General features: G+C 45.9%; 2 protein-coding genes across 3 annotated transcripts in view; one reads left to right on the top strand and one right to left on the bottom strand.

Moving 5' to 3' along the window:
• Positions 1–19886, top strand: part of cv-2 (crosveinless 2-secreting protein) — a 240559-nt gene that overhangs the window by 213732 nt on the left and 6941 nt on the right. The window lies entirely within an intron of this gene.
• LOC142574810 (cAMP-regulated phosphoprotein 19-like) lies at positions 2891–9065 on the bottom strand. Its single transcript, XM_075683823.1, has 3 exons — positions 8997–9065; positions 5605–5718; positions 2891–3073 (listed from the first exon to the last, which is right to left on the bottom strand). The coding sequence occupies exons 1-3, from the start codon at positions 9063–9065 to the stop codon at positions 2891–2893; spliced, it is 366 nt and encodes a 121-aa protein (XP_075539938.1).

Here is a 19886-nt window from a genome sequence, read left to right as displayed (position 1 = left end):
TGGGAGGTATTACACACGGTAAAATGCCCAAAGACAGAATGGTAATATTATCTTATAGGATCTGGTACTGCGTCACAAATCCATTCATTCATTCATTCATAATAATACCCTCAGGGCCACATGCCATTAAAGAGGGAAGTGGTTACAAAGCAGTGAAATAAACGAGTGCAGTCAGTTCTGGTAACATAAAAGCTCTCCTGATTATACAATGTCGGCCAGTATTTCACGAGAAGGTTTGTTATCGGTGATCGCTATTACACTTGAGGGAAAGTGGTTCCATTCCTGATGTGTACAGGAGATCAAAGACTGAAAGAAAGACTTCATGAATCAATGCCTACTTTTGAAATGTACGTTTGAAATGCACTGCCGTCGCAGTATGAGGTGGCCGTGAAGTGTGGTATGACGGGAAAGTTTATAGAACGTGGAAAGGCGGGCGAATTTACGGCGGCTAGCTAGTAGAACAAGCGTCAGTCTAGCTTTCATAGAGGTTATACTTGCAGTGCGGTTATAGTGAGAAATAATGAGACAAAGCGAATTATTTTGTACCACTTCAAGCGCAGTATTAAGGTTAACGTGACTGTGATCTTATATTGCAGAAGCATATTTAAGTTTGGAGCGTATTAGAGACTTGTAGAGCAGTAGCTTTGAAGTAGATGGTGCGTTGGAAAAGTTACGCCGTAACCACCCAAGCATGCGATTAGCATTGTTGAATACGTGATCTACATGAATGATACTAGTTTGATTGGCTGTGATGTGCGCACCAAAGTATCCATAAGACGTGACGCAATCTAAGAGGACATTGCTAAGATAGTAACTGCTTGGATTATAATTAGTTCTGGACACTCGCATTACTTTATATTTGTTCATATTTAATTCCATTAGCCACTTTCTGGCAGCAATCAATTATATTATTCAAATCAGGTTGAAATGTTTTAGTATCATCAGCGTTAACAATTTCCCAGTAGATAACAATTGTCAGCGAACCAGGGTCCCAGTACAGAGCATTGTGGTGCACCTGATTGAACTTAAGTGACTGGAAAGTTATGACCGCTAGCGCTAACGAATTATAAGTGATCATTAAGGAAATGTCCAGCCAATTTCAGAATGTTAGGGTCGATATAGGAGACAAATTCGCCATGCCTCGTATGCACACCGTTCTTCAGGAGTTCTCACCTTATGTGGCCTTCCCATAGCACTGTCGCAACACAAATCAGTAGCTAGGCGGGTTCTTCTTTTACGTACGAAAGTGTAGTTACGTCACTCCTTGCTTCGTATGCTACGGTCAAGTTGCCGACATCGCGGCAGCTTGCGCAACTGTAATCTTTACCGGGAAACGTATGCGGGAAGCGCCACGCGCTTTGCATTTCATGTAAGCGCAGGAGCGCCTTGTCATCACTTATGTGGTTTGGATGCTTGTTTCGAGCTTGTCCTTTATGAAACGTATGCTGTTCTGTATGCTGTATGCGTGATTCCAAAGACTGTATATACTTCGCTTCACTTTGCTGATTGCTTGTAGCCTCTGCCTTACAAGGTTATGAGCCATTGCATCTGGGGGTATGAGCCGTAGATGATGACAGTGTTCTGTCGACATTACGCCACGAAGAAATTCCGGGATCCTAGACATAGACAGCTTCCCTGTAAAAACAACTCGTTTATGGTATATGCCCAGTTAAATACTTTACTAAAATCTCAGAAAACACAGTTAGCGCCTGATTATCGATCCAGGATGTGGTGCAACTGATGAATGACAGATACAAGTTGAGTTTCGCAGTAATGTGATTTTCTAAAACCATGTTGTGCCTTAGTGAAATATGAGTTGACTCGTAGAAGTTCAAGCCTAAGGGCTAAAAAATCTCGCAAGCATAATGCTGCGCGAATTTTGGAGTTTGTTACATAGATTACTAGAGGAAAATCTGGTGCTATAGTGTCTAGATGTGCCACCTGTACATCATATCAGTATTATGCATAGGAAAGTGCATAGGCACGTGTATAGGGATCAGCATATGAATGGCGGACAACATGTGGATTTACCGAAACTTTGTCGCTCGGGTTTCAAATGCCTTTGTCGCTTGGTACATTAGCCCACAAACACTAACAATCAGCAGTTTTCATAATATTGCACAGAAAAACAACAAAAGTAATCTACCCGATGATGAATGCTACTGCTAAGGTTTCATTTAGTTCATCATGCCATCATTTATGCAGGCACTGGCAATTGTGTGATCACATGAATTAGTAGTGAATGTTAAAAGATTTCAGGGGCCTTAAAAGGCCCTTAAGGCAACTTGGTTGAATAAAAACATGAACTTCTTCAGTAGCTTACATACTTTTCTGAAAAGAAACGATCAGATTGCCACCGGTGACATCCCAATGGGGAAAGCTCCCTTGGCCCAATCTCGGCCGCATGTATGGTGGCCAAGGGTTGGTTGGGCCACCATCCACCCAACCAATCGGGTCAAGGATTGGTTGGGCCAAGCTTGGGAATGTAGCTTAGGCCGAGCATGGTGACTGACATCGGTCTCACGTCGGTCGACTACCAGGGCACCGACGTCGTACCAATTACTGGCCAACGTTGCACATTTCATGGCTTGACATAAATTTTGGGATGGCTCTGATCCGTCCGAAATCAAAAGAGAGGAGTTTTGGGCACACCCCGACATTTCGCTTTAATGTGTGCTCAATCCTGCTGTTATCAAGCACACCGCAACATACATTTATTATTTACTCATTTTCTTGCGTGGTACATTTAGCGCGGATAACGTTAGCCGCGTCCTTCATAGTATCTGCCGCTACGCAATCTCAACGTATAAGCTTCCACCGACAACAGCAAAGGAGTTTCACGACAAGCCACCTAGACCCCCGTATGGCGGGCAGCCCCACCTTGCATCTTCTAGGAAGAAGGCTCCATGGCGAGCTTGCTCTGCTTCATTGGAGCCTTGCGCGGCGGCAGCGACTCCGCTGTAGGGATGGTCACCCCAGTGGTTTTCGGCAAGACGGCGGGCGGTGCCTGCGGAACCACTTCCTCGCCCTTTGCTTTAGCCATGTTGTAGTCTCCAGAGTCGAAATATTTTTGCTGTGCACACACACACACACACTCGCAAACATAAAAAAAATGAAACGGAAATAGTTTACGGGCAAATGTTACCTTTATGAATTTCGCGTCCGAAGCGCTGCGCCGCTACATTAGCATGATATCACTAATTTGTATGTGTTTTTGCATTGTTGAGTAGCCGAAACGCAGTTTAGCGCACTGTCTGACATAGCGAAGTAAATCTAAGATGTTTGTCACCGATATCAGACGTAACGAATATATCTTTAACGAATATCGGACATAACGAAGACATTTTCGTGTTGGATGCGACTTCGGTATAACGATGTCCGACTGTATTTTATGACAGAGCAGACACCGCTCAAATCTTATGACGTCACAAGGAGCTAGCATGGGAACTTCAAGCCTAACTTTCACATTTGCATATTTTCTGGCTTACAAACACTTTGCTCATGCCAAATGACATTTTGGCTATTCCACAGAAGTGCAAGTTACCAATTCAGCTTTGCTCACCATTATTTCGTAGTGCTCCTTTAAGTTGCACAAGTATGTGCAGAAGGATACCAGCATAGGGAAAACCATCTAGCCAAGCCGAGAAAGAACCCCGATGTTGGCACTTAAACAACTCTGTGACGCGGTGTACTATGTGTTAAGTAAGCTAATTACGTCTGAAACTTGCGCTTGCTTCCAAAAAGTAGATATCGCTAGCTGATGCCACAGTTCAGCACCACTAGTTTCCTTTCTTTTCCCTATTATTTCTACATTTCGTTAAAACCACAGTTAATATCCCCTGTGCATTCCTTGGCGTCATTGTCTGTTGGCTTCATATGATTTTGACTAAAAAACTATCGCGCACCTTCGGTTGCCCTTTCTTCTCGCTCATTACCATCAGTTGTTTCACATTAGCTGTTCCCTGGTTGCACAGGGAGAAATGCAATCTCCGAAGGACAGCTTTTGGTTTAAAAACACCCTTGCAGGGCAGCCGACTTGCAGATTTTTGCAAATAGTTTTTGCTCGATATGCGACATTGTTATAAGCCCGTAGTCCATCCCACTTGTAAGAACGGGGAGGAGATGTAGTCTTCCTCAATTATCGACGACAGAAGCCACGTAACTGCAGCAAGCGAACGCTCTCAAACAATAAACGCATCAAGAGCGGTATTCTGTAACTGTCCACCTAGTGGACGCTGATTGGCTGGTCCGGGGTACAAGCGAGAACGAGACAGGCTCCCTCGGTTCTGCCTCCTCCTCGCTCGTCTCCAGCCAATCAGCAGTGGTCGAAATGGCCAGCCCTTCCCTCCTACTGCCGAGAGCATGCGTTTCCCAATCAGGCAGCGAGGCGCGAGGTTCCCAATTCAGGTGCTAGAGGTCCCTACGAATTTTGCAAAATCGCACATTCTCTCCGTTGGACACGTTATCCCCAAAGATCACGCCATAAGAACAACTGGCTGACTCAGATTCCTTGCAGGGTTGAATCATCTCTTGCGAAATTCAGTCAACTTGAAGTAACTCTGGCTCACTCAGCTTTCTTCACTGGTTCTGCGTGAAGTTCATTCTCACACTGCGGCTTACAAAACGCTCATAAATATCTTGCATAGCTTCTCTAAAGTTTTGTCTTCACCCAGCTTTCATTTACTCCATTTTTGGCACTTAATTACGCCAATTGGGATTGGCTTATGTCCCTGAAAATTTTCAGCGCATTTCTTGGGGCCTTTGACTCTCGTTTTTCCATATACTCTATCAATACCTCTTCCCGTTCACCCATGACGACCACTCAAAGCTGATCAAAAGAACAGGACATTATGTATGGTACTTACAAAGTCGGTTTCCTATGGCTCAACTGCTTATCCGTGTAAAAAGCATCTAATGCCAAGACGGCATATCTGCTGGCTCTGTGTGAAAAAGCGTTGGCTGTATGTTTGCTATATGTTTGGTCAACATGTTTGCACCATTCTAGCGATGAACTTTTTAGGAAAGTGCCAAGCTGGCTTTCACGCAATGCGCATTGCCCAAACTGTCGCGGCCCACTCATTGCCAAACATCTGATTCGTGCGCGTTTAGAACTTTGTTTTTGCGGTCCTGTATTCCTTGCCACCATATTTAACGAACCAAAGCAAGAACAATATTATGCTGCCCATTAATCACTATTTTAACAGTGTTCTGGTCGTAATATTTTTGGCAATATTGCATTGTAGGAAGGCTAGCTTGGCTCACTTCTAAAGGGCTCATATATAAGATACGAAAAAAAAAGGCAACCTTAGCTTAATATATTACCGTACATTTTAGGGCCAGATGAACAAGCAGAACACAAATAACACTGACCAGAAGCACAAGCGTGCATCTTAATTTTTGTTATGTTCCTCTCCTGGGTGGCTATTTCAAAGCTAGCTCTATATATAGACTTCGCCGATACGTACTGTAGCAACAAGAAGACAATTTGGTGACCTATTACGTGTTAAAATGTCAGCGCGTTTCATGCACTTCTATCCGTTCAAGCACGCACGAACTTCTCACATCAGCCTGGCTTTCTGAGGCACTTTGCACTGCAAGTCTCACCCCTTTCTTCAGTCGTTTCTGGAGGAACAGTGATCCTCCACGTGCCGTGTCTACCGGGTACTTCTGCTTTAACTTCGTTTCTTCCTCCAGTTCCTCTTTCCGCACTGTTGGATGCTAGAGGACAAGAACACACCATGTTGACTAGCACGAAATGCTTAGACGCACAGCTACTCAAAGAAGCACTCCGCGCAAAAAAAAAAGAAAGAAAGAAAGAAAAAAAAGAATGAAAGAAAGAAAGAAAGAGATGCGGCATTAGCTCGAGTCCGGTGCTCATTCACTGAAGCAGGAGGGAAATGGCGAAAGTGTCACTACACAGGTACGCAGCGCGCAATCCTTGATCGATTCTGCCAAATACTACCAAGCTCGCACCACTGTCAAAGGCTGAGCGTAAGGTCTACGAACGACGTCACGTCGGTTAATATACACTTCCAGATTGGCCGAACTACGCGGTACATGGCGTGACACAGCTATAGATAACACGGCTGCGCCCGCGTCGTTGCCACTTGCCGCCGGCCCGCTTGCGCTTTCCAGAATTCATTCGCCGCGAGTTCGCTACTTCGAGCGCTCTTCCTCGCGCGCGCGTTACTGTTGTGCCTTAGACCGCGCGCTTGTGTGGCGCTTGTTCCATTCAACCATCACAGCACTACGATGCACGCCAGTAGTACAGTTCGTCACTGTACACGGCTGCATCACGCCGCGCAGTGGCCTGCTCGGTACAGTGAGCGCTGCGTGTTGCCTCCCCACTTCCGTATCGGTACATCCATATATGCAACTTGACCAACAGCGTTTTTGCTGTGTAGCATTTTTCGCTCTGGCCGAGTGATTTTATGGTTTCTTCCGCTTTCAAGAACTCTGCGCCAACTTTAACCTGATGCTTAAAAGAAGTGCTCCGAGCACTTACCGTCTCACGAATGCATAAGCGACGTTTCTGCTCCGTGCGCCTGGCTCCACTACCGTGCTCGTGAGATACGGGAGAAGCTGACCTTAGACCTGACGTCACATTTTGTTTACTTGTGGACTTTCACAGCCGACATGCATACTGGCGAAGCTCGGCTGAATGAAGGCTAAATTAGCGAGGGTATCCGACCTCAATTGTATCATTCACGCTTGGAAAAAACTGGCTGCGGTTGAGCAGCCGTATTTAGTGAAGGTTTCTTTGTGCCGTCGAGCGGTTTAGTTGCTGCGGTTGGCGGCTGCGCTGTGCCGCTTTCTGCAAGGTCCGCCGCCATGGCTGAGGATGGTTGCGGGACGCGTTCATCTTCACGAAATCCGCTGCGCGTCTGTTATCGCGATGCGCAGTTTCGCTTTGCCGGCTCACCAAATCCTTGCTTACATACACCAACTCCCACAGTGCGCGGAGTCTACATATGTTTTCTTTTTTTATTTTCTTCATGCCTGCAGTGATTAAGTATTAATTAAAATCGGGAACTGTTCTATCTCCGTGCAAGTATAACTTTCGAGCTTTTATGTGCCTTTCCTTTTCTGTAGGAACACTTATACTATTCCTCTCTGTCGGAGCGAGAAAACGCACACACTAGTGGACACGCCTCAATTACACAAATGCCGCACAGTTCCTAGTGACGCAAGATGGAAAATGACGGACAGTAGTAAAATAGCGCAGAAGCGGTCAGGAAAACGAAAGTAACTCGCGCATAAATCCCAGCGCTCGGTATATCTCCCGTGGTCGGGCGCCATGCACACAACGTACATAAGACGACGTCATACGCATGACGTCGTATGAAATGCGCTAAAACCGTAATAAAAGAAAATCTAGATTTTAAAAATTAAATTATGAGGTTTTACGGGCCAAAACAACGATCTGATTATCAGGCACGCCACTTGTGGAGAACTCCGGATTAATTTTGACCACCTGGGGATGCTTAACGCGCACCCAATGCACGCCACACTGGCGCTTGTTTGCATTTCGCCCCCCCTGAAATGTGGCCGCCGAGGCCGGAATTAAACTGCAACAGAAGAAATCAGCATCTGAAAGGTAACAGAAGAGTCAAACTTGAAATGGCAAAGGTCCCAAGTAAGGACGGGCCACGCACATGTTAAACATAAGTGACATGGGCCTTTCGACAAGAAGCTTCATATGTAGCAGTTAATTGGCGGGAGCACAGCACAGCATATGTGGTGACAGAGGTTAAACAGACACGGAACCCTGAAGACAACGTCGCCCGCAGAGTTTGCACATGAACTCTATAGCCAGTGACAAGCCAAGAATGCAGGAGCCTCACATAGGCCCATTTACCGGAGGGGCGCAGAAGACGCACTTGCATTCTCATAGCAAGAAGTTGGGCCATTTGCCCTCCTTCCACCCCCACTTTCGAAAGTGAGCACTGTCAGCTGCACGCTGGCAAATCTAACAAAGAAATAGCTGTTAGTAAGTTTATTTTCAGAATAGCGGCCGCGTATCTAATGTTGCCTTTATTACGCATCCTCTGGTTTTGCAGCAAGGATTGTTCTGCGCAATAGTAACCAGCAATTCATAACTATATATATATATATATATATATATATATATATATATATATATATATATATATATATATAGAGAGAGAGAGAGAGAGAGAGAGAGAGGGGGGGGGTCAGAGGGCTTGCAGCATGCCCCCCTACTCGAGAACGCCGTGGGCACGCATCGCACACACGAACAACGAAAACCTCCAAGAGTTTGGACGAAGAATGTACAGTTCATCGCACAAGCGGATCATTTAAAAATGGGATTAGAAAGCTTTCATTGATCTTGTGCACAATGTACCTCCTCGTCAACACACCCCTTTGCGTTTGGTGCGCGCCACTGTCGAGATGCCTGAAAAATTCGGTCACTGACCAAGTCAAAACAAAAGCTTGACGTTTCGGGTTTCGTACATTGGGTCAACTGATCCAATTTTTCACTCATGCCTTTACCTAACCAGAGAGCATCACGTCAAACGCTTGATTTCGCCACTGTCGAGATGTACTGAATAAGGCTGCACAGACCGATCCCTTCTCAGACTTATCACTCGCATCTGACGCAGAAAAAAGGTCGCGTCCAGCAAGGCGAGTAGTTTCGTGGCAAAGAAGCGTCCGCTCGAGGAAGGCGAAGGTGAGGACACGGATACAAAGGATATGACGCTGGCGCGTGTATACATGTTCCCTTTGAGAAACACTTTCCGCTGCGTTCCGGGCCGAAACGTTCTGTCTGCTAACTACTGGGGCCGTTAACAGTAAACGGCTCGAACTACGGAACCCAGCTCTGCACCGCGTAAACGAGAAGGCCAACAATATTGAATGTCGAGACTCGAGAGTGGCGCGCGTGAGTAGCGTGAAAACCCCTCAACAAACAAAAAAAAAGTCGACCGACCTGGAGAAACCTTAATTAAAAGCCTTAGAATGACGCACACTCTCACCTGTTCATCCTCGCCTGTCGTGTCGGCATCTGCAGAGCCTTCTGCGACTTGACCATCGTCAGTGGACATGCCTCCGACAAAGGATGTAGGCGAAGTACTCAGAGTGACAGTCTTGCAGCTACGGGGTTCAGCTGGACTGCAGGCAGTGTCTGTTTGCTGGTGTCGATTCCTGACTGCTTGGACGTATCACTCAGGGGCCTGGCGCGTGCAGCTGTGTTCTTTCTTTTCTTTGTGTGTGTATGTGTATGTGTCTCGCAATTTCAGAACATTTCCACGGCACTGCGCCATGAACGATGCTTGCTCAGTCTGACAACGTTACGCGAATAACGAAGTAAGTGTAGTTGGAGCTGAAAAAAAAATCCGGCAGAATCCATTTCACGATGACTGTCAACGCTAATGCAATTATCACTGAAGCAATTTAACGTAGAGACACACCGTACTGCCGCCGCCGAAACGAGTCAGGTATGAGGCGCTTGCAGCCGGGCTACTCTCTCTCGCTTCCCCCTGGACACGCTGCGCCATCTATTGGCACTGCCGCGAAGTCCGCGCCTGGCGTGCATATGTTTAGGGAAGATTCAATATACAGGGCGTTTTATTTTATCGTTTACAGAACTTTTAAATATCACCCATGGCATATAACACAATTCTACTTATTGAGCTAGATTATTCGCAGTGGCACACATTATTTGCACAAAAAAATGGAAGTCAATACTTGACGAAGTAACTACTTTATTGATAATCATCTTCTAAACTAATTACTTTACGTCACATATTGCAATTTACAAATTGTAGCCGATGAGTTTTGTAGTCGTATCCACTTTGTAACGGATTCTGAGGATGACACCAGTTTTTAGATATGCGTTCAGAATGTTTGCGAACAAATGCAGTGGTGTTTCAGTAACTTTTGAGACTCCATGTATAAAAAGGCGTTTTGGTAAAAAAGTAAGTGGAACTGTGCTTATTTACGAGAAGTTTGACTGCGCTTATCTCTAAACGGCTGCTAGTTTCAAAATTCGTTCCAAGTGGGTATGCCTTGTGAAATCACTGGCTTTAATTCGTGTATTGCAAAATGTGCGCTAAATTAATGAGTTGAAAGGTTAATTAGTGAACTTTTGGTAATTATTCAATCATGCGTATTGATTTGCAGTGTAAGTAATGTATAGTTCTTCGGGTACTGCAGCTCAATAAGTGGATTTGCGTTAATTGCCACAGCTAATTTTTACAAATTTTTAACGTTAAAGTAAAACGCATATTGATTCCACCCAGCACCGGATAAATTCTATCGTACTTTATTTTAGGGTGGTGAGGGGGGGAGGCATTGAAAATCGGCACGTACCCATTGAGTCAAGTTGGCGTCAAAGAAGTTTATTGAAATCGAGCGCCCGTCTCCTCCTCTAGCCCGACATACGGCTGAGTGCTTACGCCGCCTGCACGCCCTATATTGAAGGTATCTGCGGAGGGTGAAAAACTAGGCGAGCCGAGATGGGGCAGCACAAAGCGTTCGCTCCCTTCTGCTTGCCATCTTAATCACGCCAGTGTTGTAACAGCGAGTGTTCGCGGTCACAAAGTGATATCTGTTCATTTTTGCCTGTGCGTGCGTGACATCATGCTTATTCATTTAGTTAGCAAGTGAATGTTTACTGAAATTTATATGGCCGATAAATCTACGAACTTTACTTCGTGTAGTTGTCTAATACTTCGCTATAGCTATCGATGCTTCACCTTTTGGGTAAAACTGTGATTTTTCTTTTCTTTCTAGTTTCTCGTAACGGCAGATATATGTGGCTATTACCACCTCACTACTGCCTAATCCGTCGTGACAGTGGTTATGTGCGAGCACTCAGTCGATAATATTGTTTTCGGTGGCGTTCAGAATGTGTTTTCACTGCCCTGCATAACCAGCGGTTGTTCTGAACATGCAAGAGGCTGATAGCCCCATAGATGCGTAAGCAGCCAGAACAGTCAGAGCTATATATACATGAAGGTCTGCCCACTTAGCTATGTGCTATTGTTATATTAACTCATTGGCCACCGAGATTGCCATTCGGCTCAAAAAATGATAGAAGTAATTAAAATTTTGCGCCTAAAATGGCTTGGTGTGTTGCACTTCAACGAAACTGCCGTCAGTTAAGGATATACAGGGCGCTCATTTTTAAGTATTACGGAAGTTTTAAAGATCGCTTGTTGCAGATAGCATAAGTTCTCATCCTTGAGCATTATTCAAGGAGGCGGACATTACTTGCACGAGAAATAGAAACACATATTCAGATAATTAAGAAAATTCTACTAATGAACTTATTTAATTACTTTATGGAACACATTGCAATTTACAAATTTTAGCCGGTGAACTCGCTAGGCGTATCCACTTAAAATGAATATGCGCTCTAAACTCGCCATAAAAATGCATTGTTGTTCCACTTACTCCTTTAACAAAACGCTCTTTTATGCATTGCAGCACAAAAAAAGTTGGAGGACGCTTAAGCTTCGCGACAGCATTCAATGACCCCTGACTGCTTCTCACGCTTCCCAGCAACTGCAGCGTAATATTTACGTGTAACCGTAATGTTTACCGGGAAACGCTGGCGGCGCACGCTATCCACGAAGGCGGGCTTTCTGGTAGAAACGCAGCCTCTTGCGTGGGCCGCGATGGATGGATGCATGGATGGATGGATGCTATGAGCTTCCCCTTTGGAACGGGGCATGCAGTGGGTTGCGCCACCAAGCTCTTGTTATTAGATAGCGTAATGTCCTACCTATGTTAGAAAAGAAAAAAAAAGAAAAGGAAAAAACACGAAGAATTCCCGTAACCAAACTTTCTGAACCCCTATTGGGAACTTTGTGTTTGTACGTCTCCGTTTTTTGTCGTTTCCCTACTTGCACCGATCTTCTAATCGCCTCTTACTAATCTCTATTGCGGACATATTTACTTTCCCCCTGCTCTCGCTGAACCCAAGGGCTTCAAGGTGCCTAAATCGACCGCTGGGCAGATATGTTCACATTCTAATAAAACATGCTCCATTGTTTCCCTAGCTTTACCGCAGCAAGCACATGCTTCTTCCTCCTTCTTGTATTTCGCTTTACAAGTGCATGTTCTAAGGCATCCCGATCTCGCTTCGAAAAGTAATGAGCTTCCCTTTGAGTTATCATAAATTGTTTCTTTCCTGATTTTATTTTTTCCTCTTAAGTAGTTATTCATAGCAGGTTTCTTTTCCATTGCCGCCACCCATGAGATTATCTCAGCCTCTCTGACTTTCCGCCTGACGTTCATTGTGGCCATGTTGCTCAACATAAAAGTCGCTTACTTGCTGGTAAGCTTCCTAGTTCTTTTCCTCCGCTGTGAATCATTCTTTTTCCTGTACAAATGCCCGAAAACTCTCCCAGTCCATTTACTTTCTTTCATATACCTCAGTCGCTCTTCATAATCAATTTCACTGTGAGCGTCTCTCACTTCAAAGCTTCTCCAGCCCATATCACCCTGCACAGCTTCATTTGTAGTCTTTCCGTGAGCGCCCAATGCGAAGCGTCCCACTGACCTTTGGTTGTTATCGAGTCGTGATTGTACCCCTGATTTCAAGAAAACAACCGCATTTCCAACTGCAAATGCGGCGGAGGCGAGCGCCATCTGGAGGTATTGCAAGGAACCGGGTAACACTTTCAGGGCGCACCGGGTAATGGCTCATAGAGCCGTCGGATCAGTCAGTGACCGGCGGAATCCGGAGGTGCTGTCGCGAAGGGCGCCTTCCCACTGCTCTGTGGGGGCGAGATGCAAGCACCACAGAGCAGCAGGAAGGCGTTCTTCGCGACGGCACCTCCGAGGTTCGCCAGTCACTGATCCGACAGGCACGGGCCATCGCCGAAGGCGTCAGGACCAATTTCCCCTTACCTTTCAATGAAAATGTTTTCATCCTCATAAGCTTGAGAACAAGTTAAAGACCGCGCAAAGAGCAATGGAACGAAGATTGCTAGGCATAGCGTTAAGAGACAGAAAGAGAGCGGCGTGGATCAGAGAGCAAACGGGTATAGACGATATTCTAACTGACATCAAGAGAAAAAAATCGAGCTGGACAGGTCGTGTAATGCGCGGGTTAGATAACCGTCGGACCATTACGGTTACAGAATGGGTACCAAGAGAAGGGAAACGCAGTTGAGGACGATGAAATTAGGAAATTCGCGGGCACTAGTTGGAATCGGTTGGCGCAGGAGACAGGTAATTGGGCATCGTAGGAGAGGCCTTCGTCCTGCAGTGGACATAAAACAGGCTGATGATGATGATGATCATGGTCCTAGAGTTGCTGCATAGCCTCCCTTTACCTAAATGGAACCTATGCAGCAATTCAAATGGCTCTTGGAGTCACTGTAAAGGCTCTGTGCCCGTGGAGGTGGCCGTAGACCGAAGGCGGACCACGCGAGATATCAACATGCGCATTGCCTCTCTTTTCACGTCTGGCGGAAGACTTTCACAGGATATAACACAGGCAGTTCTTCAGCTCTGCCTCGTCATCTCCCTTGACCATTTTGCTTTCTCGACAATTTAGTCCTTTTGTGCTTTTTTTTTCCTGCATCGTCCTATATTTATATCTATTGATTTTGTAGTCTCTCTAGTCCGTATTTATGTTTATTCATTTATTTTTCTAAACAAGTGATGTGTGAAGTCACACACCATGCGTCCATTGTGTGTGAAATTGTGCAAACCTACCATACTCCCCTTTTACCCGATGCCTTCCTGAAAGTATGTAAGATATTCATATGTATGTGTGTAATCATGACCATATATAATTTCATAATTTATCATTTTACGCTTGGTGCATAATTTCTCGCTCCATTTAGCCTTGAGGCTGCGGCACACGGCTGGTAATGGCACGCAAACTCACGCAGTTCAACAAACAGACTTTTTTTTATTAATCCGCACAAAAAAAAAACTTTTAAAAGCTTGCTGTGCCTCATAGCTGAGACATTCTCTGTGGGTATGCACATTCCAGAGACACTTAACCTTGAACATTTGAATTTTACTGACAAATCCAAGAATATAGATACATTAATTTTGACAAGCATAATTTTTTTTCTTTCTGTACTCTCGTATAATAATGGTTAATGTTTTCGCTTGTGAGCTGATGCAATTGAATACGCGCAACACTGGTTTCTGTCAGTAAACAGGATTCAAATTTTCATTGTCAAATGGCAGTGACCCCCATTACAGTTGGTGACTACTTAATAATAATAAATTATAAAGTGTGCGTGCCAAATCCACGATATAGCTTTGAGGCACACCGTGTTGCGATGTTCCGATTAATTTTAACCACCTGGGGTTCTCTAACGTGCACCTAAACCTAGCACACTCTCTCCGCGCGAATGGGACTGCCGGAACAAAAACTTGGAGGGCCCTTAAGCTTCGCCTTTAAGAGTGGAACGCGATAGCATTCAAAGACCCCTGACTGCGTTTCATGCTTCCCGGCAACTGCAGATTATGTAACCGTGACGTTTACCGGGAAACGCTGGCGGCGAACGCTATGCACGAAGGCGAGCTTTCTGGTAGAAACGCGGCCTCTTGCGTGGGTCGATCTCCTGTTGTTGTTTCGCACTATTAATATTTCAGTCTGAGAAGAGCTGACATAAAAGATATGCGCTGTCGGTGTTTTTTTTCTCGTTACATTTGTTTATCGGCTGCCGCGCTCAAAATTTCGAGGAATAACTATGTAAAGAATGAAACACAAGGTATGAAAAACTTTGGTAATAGAAGTGTGGATGGGCATGCGTGGTTCGGAATTTGGTTTTTGCCGAAGCGACGTCCGACGCGGGACGCCGGCGCCGGATTTTCTACGACACGGGACCCTTAGCGCTGTCGCGTTAAAACCTGCCAATGCGCGAAACTCTCGGAGGTCGTATGTGTGAACGGTCAATGCTCGGTTCCAATTGTTTGCACTATCACGGCCGCTGGATAGCGGCTGTGACACTATATATACCGGCCAATCGTGCAAGACAGCAGTTAGCACCCAATAAGTGGCAGGAAGAGGCAAAAAAAAAAGCTTCCCCTTAAAGAAAGTTAAATATATATAGAACGGAGAAAGCGCCGCATTGTGCTTCTACGACCGAGGACCGATTTTTATGCTAGTGGTGGTCAGCGAAGTGCATGCACAGCATCCATGGTGCAGCAAATGGTGCATTTATATATCAATAGATGGCGCAACGAACCTTCCCACCGTAGAGTTACTGTATATGCTACCTGTGGTAGCATATACAGTAACTCTACCACCGTAAATCCACTCGATAAGGGACGTTATTCCAACGCACGGAGGAAGGAAACTCAGGAGAGGCCCTGACGTCACTCTTTGTGAAGCTAAAGTGAAGCCGGAAGTTGGCATTGCTCATGGCGTTGCTCCGCCTATCGGGCCAGCTCTCCTGTCTTGTTTACATTTCTCGCGAAACCACGCCGCGCTGCGCGCAACCGTGCTGCTCGGACGCGCGCGCTCCGCAGCAACACTAAACAATCGTTAGCACGTTAGCATGATTCCGCCAAAGAGGGCAAAATTTCCCGCGGATATTCCTTCGTCCGTTGCCATTGCCGTGGCGCGGTACATTGCGTACAGCGTTGCATGCGCGTTCATTTCACGAACTTTAGTTCCTCCTGTCCCACCTGGCCACAGCAACATCCGGTAGAGCACGGTCCAGATAACGCAGCGCAACAAAACACGGAGACCAACGCAAACCTGCCCGCACGGCGCCTTTGCCACGGTACGAAACCTGCGGAGCAACACGTGTGAGCGCACAGAACGAAGTCGCCATTGTGGCCCGAAAGGCGTGGCCGCTACAGCAAAGAAATAAACCGCACTTTTCTCCTAGCGCGCGGAGGGGGTAGGGCCTCTCCTCAGTTTCCTTCCTCCATGTTCCAACGTATTCCACCTGTGTTTGCGTAGGTTGTGCTTCCTTGCTTATATGGGGGCGAGAAGTTACGGAGTCGCCATCTGTCGGAAGCGCCTCCCTTGCGTAGTATGAGGGATAACGCGGCACTCTCCTCACAGGTTTCGCTTACGGCGCTCAATAAAAACACCACGCGGCAGCCCTCCTGGACATTTATGTAAGTACTCTCAATACGAGGGAAGTTTTTGACTGTCGATATAATAATCTTGGGCAAACTGAAAGCACAGAATCGTTTACAGAAGCTATCTTTTTACCGAATACGTACAGTGAACGCCACTGCGCGCGGTCGCCGCGATGGAGTCTCCCGAACCGGCTTCTTGCATGAAAGGTAGGCAAACGCTGAGAGTAAACTATGTGAAATATGTTCTTATAGTGGGCTGTCTGTATAACCAAATGGGGCATAACAGAATGAAGCCTCAATGCAGCGATCGCAGGGGTTCGCAGTGACCGACTGACTGAGCGTCTGCATGCATGTCCGCGCACAATGTTTTGCTTTCGCTGTGAGCGCGTTTTCGCACCGTGCCGTGAGCTTGAGGCCGCAGCATATGAGCATTTCATCGTACACTAGCAACCATTGTTGCGTGGACGCTATCAGAACTGTTCAAAAATAATTTCGTTATAGAGAATTCGACGCCTACGGCGACTGTAATGTGCCGTAACGACGATTCAAAATTCTTTTTGCCTTCTAAATTCTTGGACATTTCAATATTATTCCTCAAGTTGGGTCGCACTTATCAGTCTTCTCAGGGTGCGATTTCCCTCTACTTCGTTTTTGTAATCCAGTGCATTAATTCATAACACAAACATCACCATATGCCATGCCTTTTCTTAATGTGCGTCTTACCGCTCCCTTTCTGTTCCAGTGAACTTGCCAGTATCTAACATCAACAAGTTCATAGACCAAACCGTCCTGACATTAGCCGGGCAGCAGGCGCGGGCGAACGTCTCAGTGCGCGTTTTCTATTACTCACCGAACATCGCGCAGTCCCAGCGCCGTAGCAGAAATCTTCCTCGCGTCTGTGCTTGCTGCATACCAGAGTTGCAGCCGATGGCTGTCTGCCGGTCCTAAGTTTTGCAAGCCAAGCTTTACGCAGCTCCTTGTCGTGCGGCTGTGTGTGAATAAGGCTGACACCGGGCTCCGTTGCGTACGTCCGGCACTGCGGCACCGAGCAGTCGCCTACCGTGCTGCACGCCTCCAAAGGCAGCCACTACCAATTAGAGTCCTTTCAGATGTTGTCAAGCTGACACCCAGCCTCACCACTTAATCAGAACCGCGGCACAGGTGGGACTTTCAACTTTCGTTTTCAGCTCGCTTCGACGCTTCCGAAGCAGCTGACGCGGCCACTGTGTCCACGTGATCCCTCATACCACGTCACGCCAACGGTGGCGTCAGCTTTTCCAGTGGTGCAGTTCGCCCCCAATACCGCGCCCCGTGCGCCATATGCAGTGTGTACGAGGGAAAGTGTGCGAGGGTGGGCCAAGAAAAAGGGTAGCTTGTTGCGTGGCCAATATTGGTGGTCATGTGATAAAGCGCGCGCAAGAGATGGGGGAGGTGAGTGTGTGGTACCGTGATCAAGCGCGGGCCAGGGTGGGGGCAGGTGAGCGTCGTCTCCTCCGCAAGTCCGGCCGTTCGCGCGGCTGAGCGTGTACACTGCCCGCGCTCTATCTTGGAGGTAATCTCCTGCGGGTGCAAACATTGAGTGAGTCAACATGGCTGCCGACTGCATGCAAGCTGTTTTCCCGGGCACCTAGTGCTGGAGGTCGCGTAATCTGAAGTTTCGGAGACTCGCTGAATTGAAAGCGTTCGATCCCCCCAGGTTTGCACTCCTAATTATGCCAGCATTGTGACAGCGAGTGTTTGCGGTAATTGGGTGAAATCTGTTCATGTTTGCCTGCGCATGCATGACACCATGCTTGTCCAGTTAATTAGTAAGCAGATGTTTACTACAATTAATACGGCCAATAAAATTACAGAACTTGCTTTGTGTAGTTGCCTAATACTTTGCTATCAATATCAATGCATTGCTTTTCAGGCAAGACTGCAACATTGTATTTTGAACGGTACAAATAAGTAAATGCCGTAATTAAATTCAAAATAATTTAGAGGAATCTCGCTTGCTGTGGTCTTCTGTGTACTATATTGCACTGTAAGCAAGGCTGTGTACAACAGAGAAGCGTTTGTATGCATGTCTCCATAGCGACGCAATGAAGTGCATGACACATTTCTAGTTTATTTACACAGCAGCGACGACAGTTTAATTTTTAACAAAAACTGTGAACTGCAAAGCAAGATCATTAAGGCATAAGTTGACTCTTGGGAAGCAGCCCTGCACATGGGCTGCCACAACTTTCAAGGAAGTTTGATTTGTGGTAGCTTTTCGTGACACCTGCCTCACGATTGACTTGCGCCGCACTCTCTGGGTGCTATCCATGACATCCGCAAATTTCAACATATTGTCAAATTCTCCATCTTGTCAGCACTGATTACACCAGAGGGCTGCTATGGCTTATCTGAATAGCTCAAAATGCCGCCATTACAAATTTTGACAATATGGAAAAATTTGCTGACGTCTATAGCACCCTCGGCATGCTTTCCAAGCTCGAGGCGGCTAGAAATTGCCGCTTGGCTATTATATGGTGAGGGCACATTTCCCATTAGCTTTGCTATTTTTTCTAACTACACTTCAAAATTGTCACATGATGCTCCCTTTCAGTGTGTTAAAGCATTATCTTTTTTTAGCTCGTTCCTCAGTTTCGTGTTGTCAGCGTTGGCATAGTCGACTGCTGTGCAGACGTTGGTGGCATACCAGAAGGTGCTCCTATTCTCCTAGATCATCATCAGAGATGACCTCCGCAAAACTATTTTACAAATATTTTAAAGTCGTTGTTACGACTGCACTATTGTGATCGTACCACAGTTGCCCTCATCATCAATGTCATGACCCGCACTTATTGCTCAGTGGCTATGGTGTTAGGCTGCTGAGCACGAGGTCGTGGGATTGAATCCCGGCCACGGCGGCCACATTTCGATGGGGGTGAAATGCGAAAACACCCGTGTACTTAGATTTAGGTGCACGTTAAAGAACCTCAGGTGGTCGAAATTTCTGGAGTCCTCCACTACAGCGTGCCTCATAATCAGAAAGTGGTTTTGGCACGTAAAACCCCATAATTTAATTTTTAAAATCATCAATGTCATGCTGTTAACAGTTTTGAACAGTAATTAAATTTGCACTCTCTTATTTTTATATTTATTCATTACGCTTCTTTTAATTTGTTTGCAAATCATTTCTGTTGGACACTTGCTAACTGACCTTTATATTAAAACAAGTGCACTGCTGTCAGAACCACAAACCACAACAAAGCTGCCAGAAGCTGCTCTTTTTCATTACTTTATAGCAGCTTAGGTTTATGTTATATTGCTTCTCCGTATGTTGGGCACAGGTATTATGGTTTAATTTTTATCAACAATGTGTGCCAGTGAGCGCAACCGTGCTGTGCGTAATCAAACAATAAATCATACAAAATGTGTACATGGTATCACGTTGGCTCATGGGCATCTCTAAATCCCACAGACCTCTTAATAGAATAGCGCACGATATTCAGTGATACCATTGATTTTCCTAAATTTCTTATATTTGGGCTACCCCATTCATGGGCCACTGGGTATGTGTCCATTGTTGACCAATCTGCCAGCATGGGTATACATGTGCAACTGTGACACAAGGGCAACAGAAGTCTTAAATGTATTTACATATGTGTAGTACATCTCTGTGTGTACTTCTTCCTTCGTGCCACACACCTCTCCTCACCATTCTTCCCTTAAGAAGTATCACCTTCATCTTCATGATATCTATGCATCAATGTTTCACAGCGTGTATCCATCTCAACAGGTGTGTGCATTTCGGCATAGCTTGTGAGAGGTGTAGTGCATAAATATAAACATCACATGAGATTTAAGTTGTGACCTGTGCAGTG

This window comes from Dermacentor variabilis, chromosome 1 (assembly GCF_050947875.1).
Source record: "Dermacentor variabilis isolate Ectoservices chromosome 1, ASM5094787v1, whole genome shotgun sequence".
Taxonomy (NCBI): Eukaryota; Metazoa; Arthropoda; class Arachnida; order Ixodida; family Ixodidae; genus Dermacentor; species Dermacentor variabilis.
Note: the sequence above shows the minus strand (reverse complement) of the source record. Positions and strands in the feature narration are given on the sequence as shown.

Excerpts from the sequence above, each read along its gene's own strand:
- LOC142574810 (XM_075683823.1), bottom strand. The coding sequence starts at position 9,065 with ATGTCCACTGACGATGGTCAAGTCGCAGAAGGCTCTGCAGATGCCGAC. Across the intron at positions 5,719-8,996 it reads CGACAGGCGAGGATGAACAG|CATCCAACAGTGCGGAAAGA; the intron begins GTGAGAGTGTGC and ends CTTGTCCTCTAG. Across the intron at positions 3,074-5,604 it reads AGAAACGACTGAAGAAAGGG|CAAAAATATTTCGACTCTGG; the intron begins GTGAGACTTGCA and ends GTGTGTGCACAG.